This window comes from Polypterus senegalus, chromosome 15 (assembly GCF_016835505.1).
Source record: "Polypterus senegalus isolate Bchr_013 chromosome 15, ASM1683550v1, whole genome shotgun sequence".
NCBI classification, from domain to species: Eukaryota; Metazoa; Chordata; class Cladistia; order Polypteriformes; family Polypteridae; genus Polypterus; species Polypterus senegalus.
Window position 1 is genome coordinate 123,511,472 of NC_053168.1, and position 23,273 is coordinate 123,534,744.

Sequence of the window (23,273 nt, forward strand, 5' to 3'; positions counted from 1 at the left end):
AACACTTTTTAATCAGAGTATAGCATAAAGTCAATGAAACTTATGGGATATTAATCTGGTCAGTTAAGTAGCAGAGGGGGTTGTTAATCAGTTTCAGCTGCTGTGGTGTTAATGAAATTAACAACAGATGCAATAGAGGGGCAACAATGAGATGACCCCCAAAACAGGAATGGTTTAACAGGTGGAGGCCACTGACATTTTTCCCTCCTCATCTTTTCTGACTGTTTCTTCACTAGTTTTGCATTTGGCTACAGTCAGTGTCACTACTGGTAGCATGAGGCGATACCTGGACCCTACAGAGGTTGCACAGGTAGTCCAACTTCTCCAGGATGGCACATCAATACGTGTCATTGCCAGAAGGTTTGCTGTGTCTCCCTGCACAGTCTCAAGGGCATGGAGGAGATTCTAGGAGACAAGCAGTTACTCTAGGAGAGCTGGAGAGGGCCATAGAAGGTCCATAACCCATCAGCAGGACCAGTATCTGCTCCTTTGGGCAAGGAGGAACAGGATGAGCACTGCCAGAGCCCTACAAAATGACCTCCAGCAGGCCACTGGTGTGAATGTCTCTGACCAAACAATCAGAAACAGACTTCATGAGGGTTGCCTGAGGGCCCAAATGTCTACTGCGCCCTGTGCTCACTGCACAGCACCAGGGAGCTCAATTGGCATTTGCCATAGAATACCAGAATTGGCAGGTCCACCACTGGCGTCCTGTGCTTTTCACAGATGAGAGCAGGTTCACCCTGAGTATATGTGAAAGACGTGAAAGGGTCAGGAGAAGCCGTGGAGAATATTATGCTGCCTGTAACATTGTTTAGCATGACTGGTTTGGTGGTGGGTCAGTGATGATCTTGGAGGCATATCCATGGAGCGACTCACAGACCTCTACAGGCTAGACAACGGCATCTTGACTGCCATTAGGTATCAGGATGAAATCCTTGGACCCATTGTCAGACCCTACGCTGGTGCAGTAGGTCCTGGTTTCCTCCTAATGCACGACAATGCCCGGCCTCATGTGGCAAGAGTATGCAGGCAGTACCTGGAGGATGAAGGAATTGAAACAATTGAATGGCCTTCACGATCCCCTGACTTAAACCCAATAGAACATCTGTGGGACATTATGTTTCGGTCCATTAGGCGCCGCCAGGTTGCTCCTCAGACTGTACAACAGCTCAGGGATGCCCTCATACAGATCTGGGAGGAAATGCCACAAGACACCATCCGTCGTCTCATTAGGAGCATGCCCCGACATTGTCAAGTATGCATACAAGCTCGTGGGGGCCACACAAGATACTGAAAAGCATTTTGAGTAGCAGAAATTAAGTTTTTGAAAAAATGGACTAGCCTGCCACATCTTCATTTCACTCTGATTTTAGGGTGTCTACACAATTGAGCCCTCTGTAGGCAGAAAAACTGAAACGAGGGTGCTTTCATCCCCCTAAACTGCTTCAGGTTTTACTGAAATGCAGAGTTCAAAGACCAACCATCAGTTGCAGCTAAAGACCAATATATATTACTTAGCTCTGTGTTATATTCATGGTTCATAGAATAAACCTTTATATATATAGTATAGTGCACAAAGTGGGGGCCAACATGAGAAGTGTGGCTAGCCATGTACAGGGTACACTTAGGAACAGAGGCCCACTTAGTCATACTGGGCCAATTTATAGAGTTACACTAACATGAATCTCTTTGGCCGCGTGACCCTGCTCAGGATTAAGCTGACTTAGAAAATTGTATGGCATGGTACATGTAACATCTTTTAAACATATATTATTAAGTGAGTTATAATCAAAAGTGATGCTTCTTTGAGTATTACACATAAATGTCATCATCCTGTGCACTTGACATATCAGCCTTTTTTATAAGCAGGCCCTGCAGCGGACTGGCTAAGCCCTGTCCATGATTTCCTGCCTTGTGCCAGTGCTGTTGGGATAAGCCTGTTATACCTTATATTATATTAATCAGTTTTGAGAATGTAGTATTATGTATGTTACATCCCGGCATATTTTTGTTTATTTTTTTTTTATCTGCATGCCCTGGTTTCACCTCCATATCCCAAAAATTTGTTAGGTGGGTTAAGACTCTAAATTGGTCCCATATGAGTATGGGTGTTTGCCAGAGCCTGCCATGCGACACACTGGCACCTCGCCCAGGGCTGGTTCCTGGCTTGTGTGCCCAGAAGCTATTGGTGTAGTGATCATAGTTGAATCTTTTACACATGCGCACATGGTACCGGGGAGTCGGATTATCACTGGAGTGTGTTTCGCTTCAACTGCACGGCGCTCGCGAACTTTAATTGGAAAAAGCATAATACTGTAGTCATGGAAAATGCTATATTTGCGACTTTAGTTAAAAGCGATGTAAAGTCAGTGACCTTTTCATTTGAATGCGATCACAATGCAGTATTTCCTGCATTTAGGGAAAACACACACAGAAACACATAAAAAAACACACAAAGTGACGAGCTGAAAATTGTTGCCCTGTTGAAGTTGTTATTCATTCATAATTCACGCGGCAACTTGCAAACCCCTTTCTTGCACGGGATCTTCACGTTAAGTACATAATACAGCAATCCTGCGGGTAAATGATAAACTCGGATGCGTGGCCGTGGGAAGATCATTAGGTTAATTAACGAAAAGGCGGATTTACCAAATTTCAGAACTGGGTGATTTTTATTTTCTTTCAGTATAATTCACAGGTGAGTTTTTTCAGGTACATAAATATATACCAGAAAGAAAAGATCGAGAAATAAGCTTTTACGTATCTGTGACGAGGAATAGTTCCGATTCATTTTCCGGATTCTTATTTTCTTAACTTTAATGACAGTGACCGATATTTAAACAAGGCATTGGTGTCGCATTTTTATCTCAGAATAAACTGTTTAACCCTAGCGTCCATATTACGCGCTGTCTCCCCTACTGTAGAAACTAGAGATGGCATTAGATTACCATCAAAAAGGACGAGCTTGTGTTTCTTTATTACTTCGATGCTCTGAAGTGCTAAATAAAGTAAAGGATTACCAACGTTTTTTGACATTAAACTACCATATATTAAACTGGATTATAGTGCTCGCGTTTCGGTTTCTTTAAAGTACGTAATTATAAGCTTTAATAAATATAAAGATTTCTTTGTGGTCTCAAAACATCGAATTACCCCCGTGAGAGAGAATGGATGTCGGCTCTCGTGTTTCTTTCTCATTAAATGCTTTTCACGGCACCCACAATAAAAAGCGTTTAAAAGTAAAACTTTTACCAGAGGAGAGACTGGATCGGTGGCGACTGCGTTTATTGTCTATTAAACATTTCGGCATTGGTCTGCACTTCACCATAAAATGGCACCGTGGCGTGAAGCAGTATGTCACGGCACTTCATCACGGTGCTCCAGAGCTCTAGAATATTTAGATGACATATCTGTGTGGGATGTGAACGTTCTCTTCGTCTACGTGCGCGTTTCCTCTCAGATCCCACGTTAGGTTAACTGATGACGCGCGTAGCTGAAACGTATTAAGCGGGTTAGAATTTGATGGATATTTTGGTAATAAAACGCGTTATAAAAATAAATGTGTTTTCTGACTTTAAACTAATGGTATGGAAAGTGTTTTGCTAGTGGTCGCGTATCGTGCTCTTGGGGTACGCTCCATAAAAAGCGCTATAAACGTTGCCTCATATTGCATGCCACTGGATTACAGTCGAGGCGGCAGGACTGATTACGATGAAGTTGTTATTTTATTAAATGGTTTAACAGCTTCTCTGCACAAGATTGTAAAGGCCTAAAAAAGTTGCGAGAAAGGGCACAGAAAATTACCAGCAAGCAGTCACCAGAAATTCAGGTTATTCACAATACCCGCTGCCCCAGAACGGTTGAGCACATCATGAAGGACTTCGGGCATCCTAGAGTGGATGGACTTTTTCTCCTTCCTTCTCTCTGGAAAAAAAAAAGACGTGGGACCATCCATACACGGACGACGAAGTTCAGAGACAGTTTTTATCCGCAGGCAACAAGACTGCTGAACAAGCATTGATTGGAAATACATTGATTGACCCCGAGCCATCAATGTACACTTAGAGACACTGTACATTTCTTCCATAGTACCTTATCTGACTCTGTAGTGACCTGTACATTCATGTCACATAATTTTGCACTGTCATACCCAGAGTGTTGTACCGTGTTAGCGACAGATTGATACAGGAGAAAGTAACTAGAAAAGCTAACTAAATAGATTACAAATGCAAGCTTTCGATACCCCTTCATCAGGCAAGACGTAACAAACCTCGAAAGCTTGCATTTGTAATCTATTTAGTTAGCCAATAAAAGGTGTCATTTCACCCTACTTTCTCCTGCACTGTCATATTGTCAAAATTTGTTATTTATTGCTTAATCTTTGATCTATATGCCGTATTTTGCACTACTTTCTTTTTCAGTCACTTACTGTACACTGACAAGTCCAAAAACTGTCATTTATCTGTGAGGTATACTTACTGTGTCCACCGTTTCAGTTCTTCTCAGCAAAATGGCAGAAATATCAGTTTATTAAGTTAATTCCTCAGTTGCAAAGTGTTTACAACTCCTCAATTAACAGCACTGGTCACTTAGTTCTACTGCCATATTCTGCCTCCAAGCTGTATGTTAGCTGTCGCTCAGCATTTTGCACTCTGTAGTATTTATTGTTGCATCATTGTACTGTTATTTGTACCTTCAATTGTTAGCCGATAGGTCTATTCTGCAAGGTGGACACTCGAATAAGAATTAAATTATACGAATGTACTCTGCATATATAACAATAAAGCTTTGAATTATTGATATAAGGCGCTATAAGCTTGATGATTGTATTGGGTTTCTGGACATTTGATTCTGTTGTGTTTTTTATAGTCTTTTCTTTTTAGGAATTTTTTACGGATTAGTCTACCATATTGCTGCCACGCTTTTCTCGGCTTTCGGTAGAAATCAAGTAAGGACGCTTTAAAATACAGTTATATTTCCAGACTGCATTCTTAGCGTGCGCGGTATGTGTGTGTGTGTATTTGCGCGCGCGCGTGAGTTTGTATGCGTGTGTGTGCGTGCGCGCGTCAATGAATTGGCGTCCCGTCCAGGATTTCTCATTGTCGTTGACAATGGTTATCTGCACGAATCCCGACTTCACAAAGTCCTCACTAAGTCGGTTAGGAAAATTAATGAATGACCGTGTGCGTTTTAAAACTGAAATGAAAGTAATAAAGAATAAGATTTTTATCCCATTTTACCCCCTTTTAAGGTTAGAAACTCAGTGTTTGTTAAAATGTGTCACACAAACTCCGTAAACAGCCACTAAGCAGTCGCGTCCAATGAGAGAGCGAGGAGTGGCCTGCAAGCCAATAATATTTCGTAATAACGAAAGTGAGCGGGAGAAGAGCGGCTTACTACGCGTGTTCGTGTTTATGTTGAGTTACTCTGCCGGCGAGCGATGGCGAAGTCGTTTCCGCTGAAAAGGTATCGTTGCATTATTGTGGTGTGTTTATTGACTAAAAATCTAACTCGGTGAAGTGTAGAAGGCGCTTTTTTTGCTCGCAGCTGTGATTTTACCTTTCGAAGCGGATTCTGAATACTGAAACTAAATGTCCAAGTCGAGCATATTGTCTGTGTTTGAGCGCTATAGTAGAATTCGCTCCTCATCGGTTAAACGTAATCAGATTAAGGAGACGTTTAATGTATACCATTTTCTCCTTCTTCCGAGTGGGCTTGTTTTGAGTAGGATACGCCAGGGGTTCGTCTCACTCACAACTTTTGCTTTCGGTTCCGGCTGTCAATCTACCACGTCTTGCCTGCGAATCCAGTCTGCCATCAGGGGACAGAAGTCTGGCATTTAAATTAAAAAACAAAGAACTGGAGGGAGGGGCTCTGCAATTCAGGTCTCTGCCAAATACACAATGAGAAACTGAGGGGCCGAAGCAGGTAAGGTTACGATGTGACGGGCAAAAGCATTTGGAGGTTGTCAGGTTCAGCGCGTGTTGCTTTTGTAGTGCAGACTTATCACCCGCTTGAATGTTTTACCCCTGCAATTTGAAAATGCTAGGAGAGAAACAATGTCACTTAGAGATGCTTCTGCTCCCCTAGGAGAGAAACAATGTCACTTGGAGCTGCTTCTGCTCCCCCTGAGCGCTTTTCTTTTAGCTGTTTTGAGACGCTGATTGCAGTTTCGGCCAGGAGTCACTGAGATGCACAGCCTCGGTTCTTACGACTATTCCAATCATTTATTTGCATTTGGTTTGCATTTTAAATCACGGGGATACACTTAACATTTATTAAAGAACTCAAAGACCATTTATTATATGAAAATAGGGCACACGCACATTTGTTTACTGTGGAATTATAGCTCAGTCTTTTATTTTTGGATGTATAGAGCATTTTAGTTATATTTTCCATGTGCTTACCAAAATCGTTTCAGCTTTTTATGAGAGATATAAAAAATATTACTGCGGTGGGCTGGCGCCCTGCCCGGGGTTTGGTTCCTGCCTTGCGCCCTGTGTTGGCAGGGATTGGCTCCAGCAGACCCCCGTGACCCTGTAGTTGGGATATAACGGGTTGGATAACGGATGGATGGATAAAAAATTATGGTATAATTTGAATAACAAATACTTGAATGTATTTATCTTTATAAGTTTATAACATTACCTTTTAATACACAGTAAATTTTTCAGTAAATTTAAAAGTTGATTACATTCATTAATGCATGTTAGGATTTCCATATGGTTAAATATATCTGCAGTAGCATAGAGTTAATTTACACATTTTTAGTGGTTTTAAAATGTAGATGATAACTTAGGGTGACGTAGTGGTAGCTCTGCTGCCTCATAACAAGGAGGACTTTGTTCACATCTGAAAACATGCAGATTTAGGTGGATTGATGATTTTCAAATGGCCGTTGTCTGTGTGTTATCCTGTGGTTGCCCAGCGATTCTTTCTGCCTTGCGTCCTATGGTTGCAAGGATGGGCTGCAGCTTCCCTGTGACAGTGATCAAGAAAATGCGGGCTTATAAAATAGATGGATGGAAGATTACCTATAAAAAATAAAGTGACAAGAGAAACATGATTTAAGTTAGAAATATACTCTGAATTTAATGGTGAGTCAAGTTAGAAGTCTGACTCCTGCCTGTCTACTGTAATGTTGTTCATGGTTGCTGGCCATAGAAGGAGTCTGCGGAGTTGGGCCCCTTCTGAAGTATATTGCTGAAATTGTATAAAATATTGAAATATTTTAATTACCTTCAATGATTTTAAAATGTATAAGATAACCTGTAAAAATACAGTAACAAGAGAAAAAAGAACATAACTTAGAAGCATGTTCTGAATCTAGTGGTGAGTCAAATAAGAAACTTAAATCCTCCCTGTCTACTGTAATATCGTTCATGGTTGTTGGCTGCAGATTGCGCCTGCACAGTTCGCCCCTTTCTGAAGTATACTGCTAAAATAATAGAAGATCTTTAATTATTTTAAAATGTAAAAGAAAACCTATCAATATCTATAAAATGCAAAAGGTTATCTGTCTGTTATGCAAAAACCCATGAACCACTGGGCCTTGACCCACAATCCTCCTGTTCCTCGGTGGAGAGCTAATGCCAAGATTTGCACAGCTCAACCCATGAATTGGAGATGCAGACTTCCTCGACCATGTAGTTGGGCTTTGGGTCCTTCATTCAGCATGTGGTGGTGTAGCTGTGTGCTGTGGCTCACAGGAAAATAAAAGGAGTCAGGTACACGATATTACTAGCAGCAAAAGAACTGTGGCGAGCTCAGCTGACAATGAAGCACATTGTACAGGTAAACGGATCATCGCAAATGCCAGTCATGTACTGTGAATGCAACAGAAAATCATAAATGGCCATAGAATTGGAGGTGTGAGTTTCCTCCGCTAAGTTTGGGTCCTTCACGCAGAGAACGGTGCCATGCGACACATCTGAGAAGAAAAGAATAGCCACACAAGCACGTGGCATGTACGTCAGCAAAAGAGCCGTGGTGACATCGGATGGCGGTGAAGGACTTTGCAGCAACCTAATAAGAAACATGACAAGAGAAAAATAGTTGAACTTGGAGGTATTCTCTGAATGTAAAGATGAGTCAAATCAGAAACCTGTTCATGGTTGCTGTCCGCAGAAAGAGCTTGTGTAGTTGGACCACTTCTGAAGTAAAGGGTGGTCCGGATCTAATTATGCAGATCCAGATAATCTGGATGACTTTGATTTATGTGGGGACGATTCCAGTTCGGCGAGAACTTCATGTCATCAGTTCGCACACTTCTTGATGGTTCGTGATTTTTCGGGTGATTTTCTATGTGATAAACTTAACTTAAATAAGTTATAGCGTAATGAAAATTGCATAACTAGATCTGGACCACCCTATACCTTGTAACACCTATAATGGTGTTAAATATACAAATCTTTTAATTACTTTTAAAAGCATGGCCCTAAATATATTGGGCATGTTGCTGCAGTGGTTAGCACCACAGCTTCACAGATACAGAAGATTGGGTCTAAATCCATCGATCCATCCATTATCCAACCCGCTATATCCCAACTACAGGGTCACGGGGGGTCTGCTGGAGCCAATCCCAGCCAACACAGGGCACAAGGCAGGAAATAAACCACCCACGCACACACACATATTAGGGACAATTTAGGATCGCCAATGCACCTAACCTGCATATCCTTGGACTTTGGGAGGAAACCAGAGCACCTGGAGGAAACCCATGCAGACACGGGGAGAACATGCAAACTCCACGCAGGGAGGACCCAGCAAGTGAACCCGGGTCCCCTAACTGCGAGGCAGCAGCGCTACTACTGTGCCACCGTGCCGCCCAGGTCTAAATCCTAACCTGGTTATTATCTCTGTGTATTTTTCAAGTTCATTCTCTCTTTGCATGGTTTTACTACACTGGTTTTATTCTCACAATTGGAAATTATCTGCTGTGTTCATGGATGACTATTAATTGACTCTGTAAATGTGAGTAGGTTTTTGTGTGTTGGTATGCCATTTAATGGATTGGTGTTCTGTTTGGTGCTGAAGTTGCTGGAGGATGGTTGGGTCTTCCTGCAGACCTTTAATTGGATAATTTGGTATTAGTTATTGCTGCCGGGGTAGACACTTGGCCCGAATTGGGAAGGCAGGTTAACAAATAGGTGGGTAGAAATGGTATTTGTAAGTGGACTGATACAGTAGGTAGACCCTAAGGTAGCTCAAACCAGTAGTGAGGGCTGACAGCATGACGTGTTCATGTAGGTTGCTGATATCAAGTGCAATGATAGAACATGCTTTTTACAGCTTGAACATGCACAACTGGCAACTTGTTAAGCTTATGATGGGACCTCCTTTGTTGTCTAAATGTTTTTGAAGACTAATATATTGAAATGTTTTTTGAACTATTGCATTAATTTGTATGTACTGACCAATCATGTTTATCTTATTGTGCACTTTTGCAATGCCTTTCTGAGACTCATTTTTAATGTAAAACTTGGTTATATATACAGCATGCTGATTTTGCAGAGAATTTTACATCTAAATCATCCTTGTTTTATATTACTACTGAGTTGCTAAAGGAAGTTTTGCAGGTGGAGGCTCTTGAGCTGCCTGAAGCATTTTAAAACTACACATGAGCAGAGAGACTTGAGGTGAGGATTACCTTAAAAACGCTCCCAAATTAGCAAGGAGGATCATAACAAGGTATTCAAATAGGGGCAGAGCAGTGTGAAATGATCCCACTAGCCCTGCATACCACACCTCCACTGGTGCTGTCTTTAAGCCCTGCAATCCCTTTCGTGAAATCTCCTAAAATTTTAAATTATACAACTACTTTACATTTCCTTCTAGCTTTTCTTCAGTATGTGTATGTGTAACATACGTTAAGATCAAAACAGATCATTCACCTTGGCATAGTATGCTGACAAATTATTTCTGTCTCTTTATTTATGTAGAGTGACACCACCCAATTGGAAAAGTGAGGAAAAAATGCATTATGGTTTGTGCCAAGGAAAACGTTTATAAGAACTCAAGGGTAATAGGATAGATTATTTTATTAGAGTCCTGAGGCAGCAAGTTGGGCTGTCAGTTTCCATTAGGTATTCTGAGAAAGCATTTCAGCAGTTAATAAATGTCACTCGGTGTGAGGAAGTTTTGTCATTGCTGTTCATCAGCTACTCTTTTGTTGTGGCTTTCAGTTTTCCTTCTGGGGAATTTTGCCTTTACAGCATGAGGGCTTAACCTCCTTAAGCAATCTAATAATCTTGTCATGAAAATGAATATTCTCAAACTTCACATCAGCTGTTGCCAGCCCATTTTTACAAGGCCACAGTGATTGGCACATAGTTCTTCTTTTCAGACTAATTTCCTTCTCATAGTAAACTCTGCTTTGGTAGAAATTTTACTTGCTGCATCTGCACTTGAATTGTGCATTCATGAAAGAGGTTTTCACTTAAAGGAAGCAATAAAATTTAGTTAACAAACATGCATCCTACCTTTAATTGAAAAACTTGATTGTATGGTACATGTGATACTGTAATGGACAAGCAGTCTGTCAAGGGCTAATTCTCGCCTTGGGCCGAGTGCTGCTGGGATAGGCTCTAACCTTGTCTGACCTTGGATTGGATTAAGCAGGTTTGAGAACGTAGGTATAATGTGTGATAAATCGGTTACAGAACACAAAATGTGTACCCACAGTCATTCTGAATTTTATACAGGGAGGGCATGTGCGGGCCAACCAGAGTATACGAGAAAAAAAGTTAGGCAAATATTTGAAAAAGAAGAGAAACAATCTTTCACTTCTTGCAAGGTAATATTAATTTAACTCCTTTGTAACAGGGGTATCATGAATGGATCTGTGTAAAAGACTGCACAATTGATTAAGCTGCTTTGCTAGAAAGGTTAAACTCAGCCTTGGTGAAGCACTGCGGCTTTGTGGTTTGGTTCCCATAGCACCAGTCACTGTTGTGACTGCTTTGTACCGTGAGCCTTTCATGTCTTATGCTAGAGGCTTATTCAGTTTCTAATACTATCTATCTGTCTATCTATTGTCACAAAGTTGAGACATACTCAAAGAAAGTTTTGGAGCAGCCACCCGTATAATCTCGAAACCTGGCTGCAAAGTCGTTCTTTTCATAGAGATACAGCACTTAAGTGCATACAACGAGTCCAAGACAAGACTGAGGGAAAAGGGAAAAAGGGCAGGCTTTTAAAGGGGAAGACAGGAAGTGATGTCATGAGGATCGGGCACGTGTTCGTCACTCATTGGATCAGGCCCGGACGTGACATCAGGGGGGCTGGAGCCGGTAAGGTCTGTTTCCATTGGTTCGGTCCCGGAAGTGATGTCAAGAGAGCCAGGTGGAGTCTCCCAGGGATGGTCTACAGGGAAGTGAGAGAAAGAGTCAGTGCACTCTGCCACACCCCGGCGTGCCTCAGAACTGCCTTCACTCAAGCCCTTTAGCTGCCTCCCATGCGCACGTGTGTGACACTTCTGTCTGTCTGTCTGTCTATCTATCATATAGTGCCTTTCATCTATCTATCTATCTATCTATCTATCTATCTATCTATCTATCTATCTATCTATCTATCTATCTATCTATCTATCTATAGTGCCTCTTTCATCTATCAATCTGTTCATCGTGTCCTTCATAATATTTGTGACAAAAACACATTTTTCCTTGGTTTACCCCTGTGCTCCACAGATTAAAATTATGAATCAGATAATTCAGACATGATTTAAAGTGCACACATTGCAGAATTTCAGTACATTTATACTTGTTGGCAACAGTTGCTTTGGTTTAGATATGTACCAAATCATGCTTGACTCTTCCATGAAAGACCAGTAGAGCTGTTGTCAGGATTCATTAATATGGACATTTTAACTAGCTTGAAATCAATTTGTAATACTTTTTTTGTCAGGTTGTGGTGTGCTGTGTTAATTTGTCTGATTTCTGAACTCTGGTTCATGTCCTACTAGGATACTTTCAATTTGAATTTTCCATGTACTTCCTGTGTTCATTCTGGTACTTTCTAGAGACAGCTGCATCTTTCTACAGTGCCAAGGTATACTGACAGGTGTTTTTAAATTAAACATGCATATGTTAGTGTCTCATTTCAAATAGGTTGGCACCTTGCGTTTGTTTTTCCTGGGGTAGAGTCTTGTCTCCCATGACCCTGAATTGGTTACATAAAAATGTTATGGTCAAGTGGGTAGAAAATGGGTGGATAGAGAAATCTAAAGTAAATTTACCAATGTAACAGGCTGTTTATGAAGATTTTACAGTTTTTCTCAGTTGCTTTGGTGCATTTCTCACAACAGAACTGCAGTTCTCAAAACTGCTCGTTCAATTCCCACAACCTTTAGTCAGTTGTGCACATCATAACAGCAGTTTCTGGGTGCTTTCGTCATTTTGCAATTGTTTTAGTTCACTCAGGCAGATGCTAATGTGCAATTCTCAGCTATATCATGCATCAGCGGTTGCTTGTGTCATGATGATCAAAATGCATTTTGTAGCCCTCTTTTGCATAGTCTTACACTCCAGACAAACTTGTCATTTTTTCATTTTGTAAGTCTTTGCAATCAGAAGTGTTCAACAAGATATCATTGGCTGTCAAGTGTATTTTATAGGTTTCTACAAACCTTTTTTTGGTTTGTATTCACAATACTACTGATTCCTGCACCACCTTAAATTGCTCTCAGGTAACACATTATTCGGGGCAGGTGTGAGATCTTAGATCAATCAGTCTCAGTTGCTTTGGTGCATTTCTCACAACAGACTTACCATTTGCATAACAGCGAGTGCATTTCTCAAAACACTTAGTGCAAATGGCAAAACATCATCAATGACAAACATCAAAATACAAAACACAGTATGTATAAATTGTTTTCGATGTTGTAATTTTTTTTCCTTCATTTCATATGTTATGCATAAAGAATGAAATGCATTTTTTTGCTAGACTCCAAGTGTAGTGCCTGATATGTCACCATATACCCATGCAATCAATAAAATATTCTTCTTGAATCAATCTCCTGCAATCAGTGTTTTGTATTTTTATGTTTCCTGCCCTTGTGATTCAGATGTTTTGTGCATCAGAAAATGTTTAGATTGTGCCAATTTTATATTGACGTGACTTTACATTTTGGCTGTCATGTCCGTGGACGATGATTCATGGACTTGACATTTTGATGGCACTGACATATTCAGCGATGTAAATACTTGCTTTTGAGGCATGGATTAAGGATTTTGAAGAGGTTACCTGCTTTTGCTGGTCATCCATGATGTTTTGCCATTTGCACTAAGTGTTTTGAGAAATGCACTCAATGTTATGCAAATGTTAAGTCTGTTGTGAGAAATGCACCAAAGCAACTAAGAAAAACTGTAAGACAATAGGTCTTGTCATCTTAGAGAGTCAAGGCTTGGGGGCTGTCAAAGAACAGGGCCTATTAAAGCTCATTGAAGCATTACTTGTGTGATTTTTGGGCTATACAAGAAAAAAAAATTGTTGTTGAAGAGAGAAGACAACTGGCAAGGGATTCTGATCTTCAAATACAAAACCATCTGAGTTCTTGAATTCTGTTGTTCAGTGCATTGAGAAAGGAGGAGGCTACATTGAGAAATGACATTATCAGTTTTGTTAAGGTTTGTTCCATTTTCTAATAAATCCCATTTTCTAACTTTAGCTTGACTCCCCCTCATATTATAAGTGGTGGTGCCCACCACTGTAACACCTGATGTTGTCTGAACTGTGTAACTACCATGTGCAAATGTGATGTTTGTCAGCTTCACTCCTAAGGGAGGCAATTCTGTGTAGTCGGTGTATAATAGACACTGTAAAATGAAGTATGAGTGTGCATTCTGATTTTTTTTCATATTCGAATATCCATACATGTTAAGGAACAGATACAAATACAGAGTTACTCAAAATTCTTTTCCCAAATAACCGTAAGTTCCAGTATAATGGTATAAGCTGCTTACGAATAATTGTACATTACTGAAGTTGTTGATAACTGTTGCCCTTTAGTTAAGTTTTTTTTTTATTTTAAAAGCAATGGAACTTTCCAGTTACACTGACTTAGACTTTGCATGATCTGTAAATAAAATGTGTGATTCATGTAACCCCATCCTGAAATTCAAGCCCTGACAAGGTAAAACATATAATGCGCCTTGTGATTCAACTGATTTGTGCATGCAAATAATTTTATTTCTTTCAAATTGAACTAGTTGATTCCCAATAAACATTTATTTCTAATATTTTGTATGGATCTGTATTTTGGTGACCATAGATATTTATTTTTTTTCATATTGCTCTTCTCTCTTAGTGGTGCTGTAGACTTTATACCATGGCTCAACACAGCTATTAAGGCCTTTTACCTTTGACAGAACTGAGAGACAGCATGTCCCTTAGTGACGGTTTTGTGATCAGTTCTAATATTTTGTTCTGCTAAGACTGAATTTCTAACTAAGATAGTAAAAGCAGTTATTAAAGTTTGCTTTCATTTAATGTTGTTGGGCCAACATGTTTTGCAGGATGCGTCAATTTCATGTGATTCAAAATTGATTTGCTTGACTTGTTGACTGTGGTGCAGTGGTGGTGCCGCTGCCTTGCAACAAGGAGACTGGGGTACATATTCTGGGTGCTGTCTGTGTGGAATTTGCAAGTTCTCCCTCTCTACATGGAATGCTTGAACAGTGATCTGGTTATTCATGTATTCGACTACCTGGGCACAACCCTGGAATGGAGTCATTGTCCTATGAGGTGTAGCATGGAGAGTGGTTTTTTTCTTCAGATTGTGGTGAACACTGGGATAGTCGCAGTGATGCAGTCTCACCCAGTCGTGCAGCAGTGTTATTCCTCTGCTTTTCCCTGATCATTTCTGATGAGCACCATCCTGCAATCACTGCATCTACCATCATTAAACTGTCACATGCATATTGGGCAGTATATGCTGCATTATTTTTGGTAGGCCATCCAAAGTCCGAAAGATGCATGGCCTTTTAGTAGAAGATATTAAGTGAAATTGACATGCTTACCTAAGTACTTGCAAATTCTAGTTGCCCAAGACCACTATAATGCAATAAACTGTTGTTTTTGCTCAGATATGCTTTTGCCAAATGCTTATTTCACAATTTAGAAACAAACCATGGATAAGATGCATATTTTTCACAGGGGTGCACTTGTTCATACGGGGCACATTTTTTTTAGTATGTTACAATGATGCATACATGTATTCAGTGTTCTTTTATTCTATTTGTTTTGTTGTGGGATTGGTTGTAACATCATTATATTTCCTTTTGTATTTATCTGATAACTTGATGAATGCTGGAGAGTTCAAGCTGCTGACTAAAGAAAAGATGTAGTCATCACTTTATTAGAATGGGATGCTTAAGGACGTATAGATTAATATTACATGAGAAGAAAATGGGATGTTTCCAAATGATGTGCAAACAGTTTCATAGTTTTCCTCAATACAGGCTGTCACTCTTTGCATAGATGAATATAGAATACCAAACACCTAGACACTTTTCTCTTGTTATTTTACTCAAATTTCCCCAATTTCTTTAGTTTATAATATATATTTTTTTGGTCATTTTTGGTAATTGAAAATGAAATTGTACTTTTTTAATGCTGATAAATATATTAATCTTATTAAGAGTGGTAATCAATTCAACATTATCCAGGACACTGAAGACTGAAGTGGTGCCAACCTAATGAATATGCTCGATATGGAGGTATGATAAACTGCTTATACATAATATGTAGTATATTTAGATGAAGATGATCCTTGTTTCGGTGCTTAACACAGCTTTAAAATTCAGGCTCCTCAATTTATCATTTCCATTACTAAATAGTGTTATTATTGCAGTGATTGTAGTAGCATATCTGTTCACCTATTAGATAAGCTCAAGTTTGCACTAAAATGATAAGCGAGTTCATGCTGAAAAAAATGCCTCTGTGCAGAGAGACACGTTTGTTAAAAACTCTCAATAGACAAGTTTGAAATTACACACAGACAGTACCTATTTATTCATTCACCGATTTTCCAAAGCCATGCATCCTTCCATTTCCTGACCCACTTATTCCATTTAATTGTTAAAGTGAGCCTATCTTGGCAACTTTGAGCACAAGACTGGAAGAATTCTGAAAGAGGAAGCAGTCCATTGCAGGTCGTAATCATTCACTCCCCCGCACCAACTCATAACAGCTTAAGGTTATCAGTTAAAAACAAAATTCATACAGACACAGTGAGACAATGTGAGCTGTACACAGTTTCCAGACTGAAATTTAAACATAAGACTGTGGAGCTGTGTGAACAACCATAATGCCCTAAAGCAGTATTAAGCAGTGCTTTTTAACATTTTGCATATGCAGTTAAGTAATGTAAAATTCATTATTTATATTTTTGTTGTTTTGGTGTATATTTTGATAACAACATTTGATTAAAATTAATGCTTCTCTTTCCAACAAGCCAGACAAGGATTCTTAATTTTAAAAATCAACACTCTGGAAACACAAAGTGCTCTAGCTCATGTTTATAATATATGTTCATGAAGAATAGGTTCCATCCCTAACTAGGCCTAATAGTATTGGCTATTGGCTGTCTCATACATTGTCACCCTTTTTTATTATGAATTGCTCCATGGTAGACATCAACATATCAAGGCCAGCCAGACTTTGGCTCATCTTTGAGAGACATCCTGCCATGTTGGAATTCTTCTGCTCATTTCTTGACTGTGGCATATGAATGGGAAATAGTCCTAATATTTAAGTTGACTAGGTAAACAAATCTGAGAAGCTGTGTTGTTCTTTAACAAAATTAAAAAAATGTTAAATGATTTTGTGGTATTCAACATTGATTTTCTCATAGTTCCGAAACAAAAAAATGCATGATTAAACCCAGATGCTCGAAAGTTGTAATTCACTTATTTTAGTACATAGGTGCTAAACTTTGTCCATTTATAAAAATGGAAAATATCCCTTTATGGTTGAGGTTAGAAAATTTTGACACTTAAAGCATTTGTACAAAAATAATTGCCTTCTTAATGTATAAATATGATATAAAAGAAATATATTGAAATTTTATAAGCTAGCCTTTCTGAGTATACATGGCTAAATGAACAGCCAAAATCTAGTAAGGTATTGTGTACTACTTCCAAGTGTTTTCTAAATACTAAAATCAATGCATAACCAGGTTTAAACCGTTTAAAGACTTGGCACAGAATAGAAAATCCTTTGAAAAATTAAAATAATAGAAATATGCTACCTCCTAATAAAAAGAAGTGTACAGCTGATTACTAGTTGTGTGTAAATTACAATTTATTAACTACTCTATGTGGATTTTGTTTAAAAGTACATGGCCTAAGTCAGCATTGCTGCTGCAGTTCTATTTCTGTTTTTGCTCGTTCATTTGTTGATGGCCCGTTAACATAACCTTGGCTCTTCAGTATGTTGAGCAGAAGAGGACACACTTGTGCTAGGTCTTTATATTCTTTTAAGTTAAAGATGTAAGTTTGCCTATACTTCCCTTAAGACATTTGGCAGCTTTTCAGAGTTTAATCAAGCATGGCAGAACGAGCTCTCTTGTTTATAGGATGAATAGTTTACCTTGTTTGAGCTGGAATATGGCAGATCTCCTCAGCTAATGACTTAGCTCTCGCCTAATCAGAGCTGAGAATACAGCATTTGTCACATTTTGTATAGTGCAAAATTTCCATCTGGATGTGGTTTAAATAAATATTTTGTTAATCTGTCAACATTCCACACTCGGCTACTCTATTAACCCTTATTGGGACTGCATTTTTTTTCTTAATGTAATTGGAAGAAAATAAACCACCACTGGGTCACAACAAGAAAAAATGTTTATACTGGTTGCTAATGTGCTGTAATAACTATAGACCAGCTTGACATTTTCAGTTATTCTTGAAAATTCGTGCATTTTAATGTGATGCAAAAAAGATTAATAATCAGTTAATGAATTTATCAGTGTATTATGTAGCAACCACAATTAGTCAATCTATAGATTAAAAATGATTATAATACAATCGTAATTATCAGTGTTTAAAACTCTTCTCTTTTGTAACAAAATCAATGTTTCTCATAAGGATTAAAAGGGTCATTTTATTTTTTCACCTATTATTAGGAAACTTGTCCATGGATTTTTATTGCAAAAGAGCAATTGCAATTCATAATAACTCTCAAATCCCCATTTTCATAGTTCAGGGTCATATCCTGACAGCATATGGTCTAAAGCAGATTAAAACCAGAGAGAGGATGCCAGACCACCACCGGGCCCACTTATACACACACCTATACTTACACTTGCACTCTGTCAATTTAAAACCAGTAGTCATCTACTTGTCTTACAGATGTAGGAGGAGACCCTCAGGTAGACACCGTCAAATTATGCATACTCCTCACAGATGGTGCCTGGTCCTGAATTTGAACCCAGGATGTACATTTTATTAGTCAATCAAATCCTGCGCCATAGTTCCATTGAACTCCTAATATGTAATATACAAAGCCTAATTTTTAGATACTTTTGCTTAACCTCTTCTTAATTTTTTTCAGTGTATTTTTATTTAATTATTTGGGCACCTGTAATGTTTAAATTGTGAACTAATTTCCACAGTAAAGGCCATTAATAAATTGTAATACCTGTATTTTAATGACCCTGAATGCTGCTGTTCCCATCACCAGCGTGAGAATAACACCCACTCTAACTTACAGAAATGCAAATATAAACATTGCAGTAGTTGGCATGGACTGTGATTCTTCCTTGGATATGTGTTACATGGAATTACGCGTAATTAGCCAGACTTGGGGAAAGAAAATAAAAAAACCACACACATTTAGTAGAAATCCCTTTTGAGACTCATTAAGATGGCTACTATTAGGTAATGGTATCTCACTCCAAACTGTAGCAGTTTAAGGAAACATGCACAAAATGGTTAAATGTAAGGATAAGTATTTGTTTCATTAGTTCTGACTTTTTCTTTCTGATTGTGTTTACTACTATATACTGTTTAGCACCTTTTGTAGTGGATAACACATTGGCATTGTGCTTTATCACCGCAATCTCAAAGCTTCAGGTAGTGGGTTTAATTTTCTGGTTTGGTCACTGTCTTATTGGAGTTTTGTCTGGTTATTCTATATAAAATGCCACTTTCCTCATATATATCCAAAGACTTGAATGCCAGGTTAATTCATGACTTTTACGTGGCTTAGCATCTGCAACTGTGCAAGTGTGTGAATCACTGGCATGGTGTATTGTCTGTTATATTTAAATCCTGCTTTGTACCGAATGCTACAGGGATGTACTGTATTTCAACTCTGTAATGAGGAAAGCAGTTTCTGGGAAATGGCTTGATGATCTTTTCATAATTAGTGCCGTCTTGAAAGATTTAACAAAGAAAACCATTATTGGTGACATAGTAACACCCCTATAGTATTATGAAGAGTTTTTATATTCAAACAGTTCATCCATTTCTAAACCACTTATTTAGTTCAGGACCATGGGGAGATTTTACGTGTTTTAAAAAACAAAATAAATCTACAAGTTAATTAATGTAGAGCTCTCAAGAGTGGCACATCTTTGTCAAGCTTTATTTTCATTTTCCTTTCCATATCTGAACAAAGCTTAACTTGAGGCATAAATTAAGCTTTTTGTTGTTTTTTTTCTGTGTATTTTCTTTGCAATAATAAAGGGCAGTGGGATGCCAGGCATTGACTGTTCCATAGCAGATGAAGTCATAACGTACAGCTTATACTGGGTCAAACGGTGCCATGTGGGCTGGAGCTTTGTACAAAACAGATATGAATGAGTAAATCCACACTTTGCATTCCACGGGCCGCAGCATCATCCCCATGGATATTGTCCAACACAGATGCATCTCCACACTATAGATGCTTCAAAACAATAACAAGACAATGAAATATCTCTTAATTGTTTAACAGTATTACAGTTTTGAAGTAATTAAATGATTTTTTTATTAACATAGAGGCAGTAGAGAATAATAAATTTTGTCAGCGGAACTTAGAACTGTGCAAAGAAAAGTACACTAGAAAATTATCAGCAACAGAAATGTTCGCCCAATATAACTTGCCAACTCCCAATTATTTAATGCGTCTAAAATGACAGAGTTGGAATTCTATTGTATCTATTATGCTACATTTTTAACAGCACCTGGTTCCATGAAATATCTTGGATTTCAGTTGTCAAAGCTTTCCATTGAGCTTGTTCTTCCAGTGATTTCAATTCCACTATTCAGTTTGTCAGCTTGTGTTTGTATGGATATGTGTTGTGTGTAAGTATGTCCTGTATCTGCTCAGTTTTGGGCAAAAAAAAAAAATAATAATAATAAAATGAACTCATCTAATCTGTTAGCAAATTTTACTGTGAGAGTCTAAGTGCAACCAGCATTGATCAAGCTATGAAAATTGTCTGTGCAAGGTGAGTAGCCTTCCATTTTCTAACATTAGTGAAATAAAACATTTTTTGCTTAGGCTTTTATTTTATATTAAAGTAATATTAAGTCAAATGTTTACCAGTCTCTAAAACATGTTGGATTCCCCCAAAAATGTATTTTTAAAGTTTATAATATCTCCTGAATTTTTCTGTAAACTATGCTAGGTTTCCTCTTCATCTTGTAATTTGTTTAAGGTTTTTTGAGCAGGAGCGGGAGTTGAGGTCAAGTTCACTGTAAACATTTGATATATGGGTTGGCTTCTGGAACTAAGCTGTAGGCACATTTAAAAATCGCTTACAAATCTGAAGTTTTAAGGAGCTTTAATCCCTGACAGACTCAACTTTATGTTTGTGGGGTCTTGTGATATTATTACTGTAGAGATTTCCTTCACTTGACATGTTTTGATGTGAAATTGTTTGATAGTATCAGTTTGGATATTCAGTTTATTATCTTAAGGAATTAATTTTTCATGGGAGATAAAAGTTTAAATGCAAAGAACTTAATAAAGGATGCACTATAATTTGAATATTTCATGTTTTAACTGTTCACCATGTATTAGAATAAGAAATGAAACTGATGACCTACCTGGCTGTGTGATTCACGATTCTAAGAAATTTAGAAATACTAGTGAAATATGCAGACATATGATCCTAAAGTAAAATGCAAATAAACCTACTTCAAGATAAGGAGCTGTTCATACTTGTTATGTTTTCTAAATAGTTAATGTTTTTCAGTTTAATTTATTTTATTACTTGTGGTGGCTTATATAGAGCAAGCTGAACTTGGGCTTGTGGAGGCTGTGCAAGTCAAAAATGAAATAATCACCTTAATGGACAATACAAATATAAAGTAAATTAAATATATGCTACTTGGTATAGTTAATCGATATATTGATGAACTTGATTATAATTTCTGGACACCTATGCACTACATCCTGGGTGATTATCTATAGATGCTCGCATTGATGCAAAAGGTAAAGAGCTGTTGATAGTATTTATGTTCTATAAATAGTTACTTCTTTCACTTCCTCTTGAAGTTATAACATGCTTTATTACTTCTATGGGTTTATATAGAGAAAGCTGAACTTTTACATTTTGGCAACACATTCTGTTGCTGTAACCATTAGAAAGTACAGCTTCACAGTGGTCATTTTGGTGATCTGTCTTTCCTAAGTAGTGCTCTTCAAACAAACATTGCTCTAAGAAAGCAAAAGCAATGCTTGTATATGGTCGGAAACTGAGTATTTGATCTTCTCGTTTGTCAGCATACATTTCTTTTGTTGGTTTTCTTGCATTCTGTTTCCTGGATTTTGTCTTGCTGCTGCTCAATTTCTGTGTATTCTGGATCACTTCTTGCTTGCCTGTGTGCTTCAGTGTCTGCATATTGTTTCTCATTCTTTGTCAATTAAGTTCCTTCTGCGATTTGCTTGACACTCTGGAGATGTTGCTGCTCTTTTTCTTCTTGCCTTTATGGGGGTTAGCACTTTGTTTTTTGGTCACTTTGCTGTTGCCATGCATTTCTCCATGTTTGTTGTTCTTGCATTCTGTATCCCACACTTGACGCATGGCAGATGTCGCCACTTCACTTATTATTGGGTTCTTCATCACACAGTTGAGTTCTGTGATTTGCTTGATGCTTAGCATATGATGTTGCTTTTCTTTTGGTTTTTCTTTCGCCCTGCAAATATTGATCAGTTTTCTGAGGTTGCTGCTACCTAAAATTTTTTACATTCTGGAATGTATCAGTTTGTAAGACATTGGTCTTGACAGATATATATATATATATATATATATATATATATATATATATATATATATATATATATATATATATATATATATATATATATATATATATATATATATATATATATATATATATATATATATATATATATATATATATATATATATAAATAAAATATTCTGAATCTCTGGATAGTCATGTATATAAATTGACCTAAGCAACTTTTCAGCGTGTCACTTTTGTTCTTTTATTCTTGTTAATACCCTTTAAATTACTTTTAATTGGTCCCAGTTAAAATTGCAAAAATCAAACGGCATGCACACCTTTGTATTAATCAGAAAGTAGCTCATTTGAAATAAACAAGAAAACAATCTAAAATTAGCTGAAGAAAACATAGATATTTGTGACCTTTTTCAGAAATGTAAAATGCATGAATTTTAGGACCATTGAAAAAAATATCAAAATAAAATATAGTTTGTATTCTAAGCGGACAAGAGTTGGACTCTCAATGTGTGAACTGGTTGGAAGTTTGTAATATATTAGTAAACTTTTACCACACAAATGAGTAGTTCATAAATCTGTGTAAGCGTTTTTGATAACCTGATTACATTCCAATACAGCATAGTGCCTCACCCATATTATTTTCCTAAAATCTTAATTACACTATAGTTTTTACTATTCAAAAGGTGTACTTAGTGGAGATCAGGTAATATAGCACTTTTAATTTGTTGCTCCGGGGTGGCTAGCACTGTAGCCTTACAACTCCAGGTAATTCATTTCAAACTGAGAGCAGTTTCCAAGCTTACTAACCCCTTAGGCATTGTCTATTCTCTTCCACATTGCAGTCTGTTTCCATTCTGACACTACCACAATATCTGTACTCTTACCCAGTTTACTTTAAAATGTCACGATTACATGTTTACTCTTGAGCCCAGTGCTAGCTGTAAATCACACACACCTCCAAATAGGCAGTGGAGAGAAAAACACTGGAATGTTAGAATAAAAGGCATTTATTGCTTCTTTTAATTCTGGTTTATCTTCTCGAAACATACTGCTGTGAAGGCAGCATATCAA

The 23,273-nt window shown here is 37.9% G+C and overlaps 1 protein-coding gene across 2 annotated transcripts in view; it reads left to right on the plus strand.

Moving 5' to 3' along the window:
- Positions 1-5,367: 5,367 nt before the first annotated feature.
- Positions 5,368-23,273, plus strand: part of LOC120515749 (tubulin polymerization-promoting protein-like) — a 46,545-nt gene continuing 28,639 nt past the window's right edge. Inside the window, exon 1 of one of the 2 annotated variants that reach the window (XM_039737031.1) lies at positions 5,368-5,469. In XM_039737031.1, the coding sequence (XP_039592965.1) occupies positions 5,444-5,469 (26 nt within the window). In that variant the 5' untranslated portion in view covers positions 5,368-5,443. Of the gene's footprint in view, positions 5,470-20,356; positions 20,438-23,273 lie in introns of those variants that run through there. The other variant, XM_039737032.1, reaches the window with a different exon arrangement.